Source organism: Schistocerca gregaria, chromosome 3 (genome assembly GCF_023897955.1).
Source record: "Schistocerca gregaria isolate iqSchGreg1 chromosome 3, iqSchGreg1.2, whole genome shotgun sequence".
NCBI classification, from domain to species: Eukaryota; Metazoa; Arthropoda; class Insecta; order Orthoptera; family Acrididae; genus Schistocerca; species Schistocerca gregaria.
In genome coordinates this window covers 934293384-934299984 of record NC_064922.1, presented here as the reverse complement: position 1 = coordinate 934299984, position 6601 = coordinate 934293384, and the positions used below count along the sequence as shown (strand labels likewise).

Here is a 6601-nt window from a genome sequence, read left to right as displayed (position 1 = left end):
ACACAACATGACTGTAAATTTGCTCATAGTAAAACTGAATGCCACTCTTTTCAGCATGTTCCAAAAATGGAGGTACAGTATAGGTGATGAATATGAAAAGGGAAAAATGATTTCCTACTTATACTGCAAAATACTTCATTTTGTTGATGACAGTGTTATTAACAGGTAACAATTGGTCATCAATTGAGTAACAGTCATTTTCTCTTGAGTGATCACACAGAAACCAAAATGTTAAATGGTTGAGCTAGATCCTTGGAAATCAAAATTATTTCTATATGATCACATTAACTTCAATTACCCTTTAAGGATTTTACTGACTTTTTGTTTAAACATGATAGCAAACAGTGAGGTTTTTGATGGAGCAGGTACAGTTTCATGCTCTTGGTGATGAGACTACTGCTGCCAGTCTTCACTTAATGCTAACTGACTTGTATCCAGCCAATGAAGATGTCTCGTGCTAGGGAGTCTCATCATCATTCATATTTTTTTGTTCTACTTTCTAAGACAGCTTCCACAGTACTGAAAGATGCCTCTCAGACGTCAACAAATTATCCTGATGAATATCTGTTGTTACAAGAATCTTTAAAGTCACTTTAAACAATAATTAAAAGTGTAAATTTTAGTTACATTACATCTTCCTTTGCGAGAGTTGACACATTTGGGCTATTTTAGCTGATTAATTTAAACCACATGTAACATGTAAGATTGGGCGAGGAGGAGGAGGAGGATGTGCTGTTTGTTGCAGTCTACATACCTTTTGTGATTAATTGAGAAGTAAAAAAAAAAACTTTTCAAATCAGTAAAGATGCTTCCACCAGAACTGCTGCAGTCAGAATGTAAGTGAGAAGTAAATGCTAGCAATTTGAGCAGTGGTTGACGTAACACTGCCTGTTCTTATTGATTTAAATGGAAAATAATTTGCTTCTGCTCTCACTCCCTCTTTAATTAAAACACTTTTAGTTACTAGTGGAGCATCACACAGGATTCATAGATGGACGGACACGATAAAAACAAAATTCCTAAGGATTGTGAAGCTTGGATTGAGTTACCTGCGATGAAATTGAATAGTAGGGCATGTTATAGACAGTTTAATGAGCAAATTTTACAAGTATACACAGTGTCGGACCATAATAAACTACTGCAAGTTTTTTGCAAATGAGGAAAGAGATCAGAGGGGGAAAACTGTATTACTTTTTCTATCTCAACTTTACCTTACATGTTTTCTTAAAAGTACATTTAATTAAAATACATTTCTATTTAAGTATCATCAGGAACAGCTGCTTCAAGAGCAAAACATCAACAAATCTCTCAACACTGTTCAGAGTCTGTTCACTGTCAACATTACTATTTGTATTGCAGTTCAGTGTCTTTAATTTTTCTGTCTGTGAGCAAAGGTTCAGTGCTTTGTTAAAAGTGCAGCCCGTGCCTCCATTAATGGGGCACTTGGTGCACCTTGTAAGGTTTGTCCATATAGTTGTACAGTATTGAAAAAATAGTTATTACACAAATGAGGCCAGCAGTTATGCTTCCCGTTAGTTTCAAGAACTGATTCCTCTGGAGCAGTGATTCCGACCTTGACAGTAATTGGCAAAATTCTGGAGTCTTACTACAATACTATTCCAGTCAGTTCATTTTGCATTACGGTGGTGCCATCAGAGAATCACTTTTGCACAGGAAATATGTTACATGCAATATATTTGCAAAATACAAGTTATTTCAAAAAGATTATTGTGATTTCACAAGACTATTTCATGTACACGAATAAAGATAGAAACACTGGAATGAAATATTTTCCCTGGTGCATAAGTTGTCAGTTTATGTGGTTGACGATACGGGTGTCCCTGGTGTAGCTAGCTACCTCACTCGTTACCCAATATGAATGGCTGATATTATTCTGGCATTACAGTTCCATCTTCTGTGTTTACCAACAGCACTGTTGAGAACTGCTGTGTGTTTGGAAGACTGGTGAAAGAAAGCCTGAAGCCTGGATTACCCTCAAGCTGCACTGTTTCTCAACTTTTTTTTCTTAAGACAAGAAAAACTTTCAACTGAAGTACATGTTGTAAGAATGGTAGCAATTAGACAAAACAGTTTGAAAAGTTCTGGAAGAATTTGACCCATTTAATTCTCAGTCATTCTTTTCAGAATGGTCACGTACACTGATGGAGTCAAATGTTTCTTCATGGTCATGAGAAAAAACACCACAGTTCTATACATGACTGTGAGTGACTGAAGGATGCACCATTCAATAGTAATAACGAATTGACACTATCTACTAGGAAATGCTGAACATAATTGGCAAACTGAATAGTATCGCCTAATTTAAGAAAGAGCAGTTTACCACAATGTGAAAACCTGGTTTTCACTGCCGTGAAAATATTATCCATTACGCTTAAGTACACCTGGTAGTATTTTGACAGCAATTGATTGCCAATGTATTGATCTGTAGCTTCATTTCTATTCGTGGAAGGTTCAGCTCGCAAATTAGTTGAGCATTTCATGGGACTGAAAAAGTTGATGAATTTATCTCCATTTCTTAAGTTTTTGATGTAAGCTACGCATTCCGAAACAGCACTGTCCATGAACTGTGGTTTTTTTTTTCTTTTTTTGTTGAAGTGTGTTGAAAAACTGTTGAGTCTTTAAAAACCTCGTTTGAAAAACAGAGATAAGAAAACCAAGATCAGTGTCTAGGAGGCAATGTTTGAAATTGCCGGCTTCTCTTGTAGTTGTTGCTCTAGAGTTTGGACTGTTAATTATTTCATTTAGAACATCATTCAGCACCGAACGGTTTTCGTGCATCGATAGGAGATGGAGATATCACATCAACAAAAGGCATTTTCCATTCTCCATTTCAATATGTGCAATTCAGTTTAAAAACTATGCGGTATAATTTTATTTGAGAGTACTGCTTCAATGATGGATTGGCAATAAGGAGTGTACAGATCTCACATTGCACCATTGGTTTCCAAGGTTGCCTGATCTCAGGGTATGTGATATTTTTAGTGCAGGTTTGTGAAAGACCCAATCAACACACCTCCACTCCCAACAACTTTGGGTGAACTGTGGCACCACACGACAGCTCTGACTGCATTAACTCCGAACATGTTCTCAGAAGTACAGGACGAGTTTGTCAGTCGTCTGGACGGATGTCGTGCATTTTGGTGGAGGGCACATTTGACATTTGTGAAATGTAAATGAGAGCTTTGATCCTGAACATAATTGCTACAAAGTAAGCCCAAGCATGCATGTAAAAGATATTCTCTTGTAAAATTGTATGGTGGTCCTGAAAATAAAAACTTTGTATGGGAAGGGCCAGTTTAAGGGCCAAGTGACAAAAGGTGCAGTTGGGGGTTCCAAGCTGAGGGGGGAGGGGGGGGGGCGGCAGAGGTGCCGTAACTATAAGATTTTTATGCTGAAGGTATCGGAGTTACTGGCAGCCACTTGGGGGCGTCAAACAGAGTGGACACCGCTTGTGTGATAATATGTTCTCGAACGGCCCTGTCTACGTGCAAGTTAAAGTTAACCCCCGGTTTCGATTCTTCACAGTCTTGTGATATCGGAGTAATCTTTTTGAAACGTGGATGGGAATTTTTCTGCTGCACTAACACACCACGAGTCTTCACAGTGGCGCCCAGCTAGGTCTCGGAGTCCGTGTGTTTGGGCGGACAAGCACTGTCCGATCGCAGAAACTGTTTGGTCGGAAGTTCCCCGCTGACGCTCGTTAGTCGGCGCGGGCAGCCTGGCTCCTAGACGCCGGTGCTGGCCGGCCTGGAGGCAGGCGAGTGGCCGGCGGAGGCGGCTGCGGCTGCGCTCGCCTGCGCCTGCGCCTGCGCCGGCTGAGGTGCGTGGCAGTGGAGGCAATGCGCGCAGGCGGCGCACTGGCCGAGGCGCCTGGCGAGCGCGGCGCGCAGCTTGAGCGCCGGGCCGAGCCGCATGGCCAGCGCGCCCGTCATGTGCTCCTCCGTCAGCAGCGGCAGCGCGCACCCGTCGATGCGCTGGTCGCGGAAGTTCTGCAACAAGGACATCTTCTCTTTATTGTCATTTCAGCACCTCTATCCGTGCCGCTCTTCGACCACAGAAAAAAAAACATACATAAAACAGGAAGACATACAGGGTGTTACAAAAAGGTACGGCCAAACTTTCAGGAAACATTCCTCACACACAAAGAAAGAAAACATGTTATGTGGACATGTGTCCGGAAACGCTTCCTTTCCGTGTTAGAGCTCATTTGATTACTTCCACTCAAATCACATTAATCATGAAATGCAAACACGCAGCAACAGAACGTACCAGCGTGACTTCAAACACTTCGTTAGAGGAAATGTTCAAAATGTCCTCCTTTAGCGAGGATACATGCATCCAATGCATGCAATCCCTGATGTGCTGATGCAGCCCTGGAGAATGGCGTATTGTATCACAGCCGTCCACAATACGAGCACGAAGAGTCTCTACATTTGGTACCGGTGTTGCGTAGACAAGAGCTTTCAAATCCCGCCATAAATGAAAGTCAAGAGGGTTGAGGTCAGGAACTGGTCCGCCTCTACCAATCCATCGGTCATCGAATCTCTTGTTGAGAAGCGTACGAACACTTCGACTGAAATGTGCAGGAGCTGCATCGTGCATGAACCACATGTGTCGTACTTGTAAAGGCACATGTTCTAGCAGCACAGGTAGAGTATCCCGTATGAAATCGTGATAACGTGCTCTATTGAGCGTAGGTGGAAGAACATGGCGCCCCAATCGAGACATCACCAACAATGCCTGCCCAAACGTTCACAGAAAATCTGTGTTGATGACGCGATTGCACAATTGCATGCGGACTCTCGTCAGCCCACACATGTTGATTGTGAAAATTTACAATTTGATCACGTTGGAATGAAGCCTCATCCGTAAAGAGAACACCTGCACTGAAATGAGGATTGATACATTGTTGGATGAACCATTCGCAGAAGTGTACCCGTGGAGGCGAATCAGCTGCTGACAGTGCCTGAACACGCTGTACTTGGTACGGAAACAACTGGTTCTCCCGTAGCACTCTCCATACAGTGACGTGTTCAACGTTACCTTGTACAGCAGCAACTTCTCTGACGCTGACATTAGGCTTATCGTCAACTGCACGAAGAATTGTCTCTTCCATTACAGGTGTCCTCGTCGTTCTAGGTCTTCCCCAGTCGCGAGTCATAGGCTGGAATGTTCCGTGCTCCCTAAGACGCCGATCAATTGCTTCGAACGTCTTCCTGTCGGGACACCTTCTTCTGGAAATTTGTCTCGATACAAACGTACCGCGCCACGGCTATTGCCCCGTGCTAATCCATACACCAAATGGGCATCTGCCAACTCCGCATTTGTAAACATTGCACTGACTGCAAAACCACGTTCGTGATTAACACTAACCTGTTGATGCTACGTACTGATGTACTGTAGAGCAATGAGTCGCATATTAACACAAGCACGGAAGTCAACATTACCTTCCTTCATTTGGCCCAACTGGCGGTGAATCGAGGAAGTACAGTACATACTGACGAAACTAAAATGAGCTCTAACATGGAAATTAAGCGTTTCCGGATACATGTCCACATAACATCTTTTCTTTATTTGCGTGTGAGCAATCTTTCCTGAAAGTTCGGCCGTACCTTTTTGTAACATCTTGTATAAACAAACATACACGGAGGATAAAAACAGAAGACATGCGTATTAAAATAAATGAACGCGTTCATGAATGCGCTATTTGTATAAAAACGTTCAGCACTGTACACAATGGAGACACAGGGTTTCACACATGAACGGAAGAGCACTGAAAGAGGGACACTGAGTAAATGACAGAAAGACAAACACTATTATAGTGGCGACGATCTGCAGCACACTAAAAACATACTGTGCAACCGAAAAAACCGAGGGCCTGCCCGAGGGAAGAGGTGAGGGGAGGAGGGAGGGAGGGAGATGCCAGTGGGAGAGAAAAGGGAGGGGGAGGGGAGAGGGTAATGGGTGTGTGTAAGCCCAGGGAGGGGGAGGGAAGAGGGGGAGGGGAGGGAGGAGGGAGAGGAAAAAAACACTGGAGGAGTAGGAGGAGGAGGAGGAGGAGGAGGAAAAAAAACACTGGAGGAGGAGGAGGAGGAAAAAAAACACTGGAGCAGGAGGAAAAAAAACACTGGAGCAGGAGGAGGAAAAAACACTGGAGCAGGAGGAGGAAAAAACACTGGAGGAGGAAAAAACACTGGAGGAGGAAAAAACACTGGAGGAGGAAAAAACACTGGAGGAGGAAAAAAACACAGGAGGAGGAAAAAACACAGGAGGAGGAAAAAAACACAGGAGGAGGAAAAAACACAGGAGGAGGAAAAAACACAGGAGGAGGAACAGGAGGATCAAAGCTGGTAGGAGGGGTAGATGGAGGGGACGAGGGCATCATTAGGGTGGAGGAGTTGACGGAAGCCACCTTCGGCAAAGGTATGGAGTGTGGTATGATGGAGAGCGGGTGGGATGCAGGTGTAACAGCAACAGACACAGCGGGTGTTTAATACAGGGGAGTAGAGCGCGTGCAGTAACCGGTAGATAAGCAGTTGGCATGGCACGTGTGGGGAATGGGGTAGTGGTGGGGGTTGCG

General features: G+C 43.7%; 1 protein-coding gene across 1 annotated transcript in view; it reads right to left on the bottom strand.

The window, feature by feature from the left end:
* Positions 1-497: 497 nt before the first annotated feature.
* LOC126355821 (spidroin-2) overlaps positions 498-6601 on the bottom strand; it is a 714550-nt gene continuing 708446 nt past the window's right edge. The window contains exon 7 of the mRNA XM_050006266.1: positions 498-4010. Coding sequence (XP_049862223.1) covers positions 3747-4010 — 264 coding nt within the window. The 3' untranslated portion in view covers positions 498-3746. The remainder of the gene's footprint in view (positions 4011-6601) is intronic.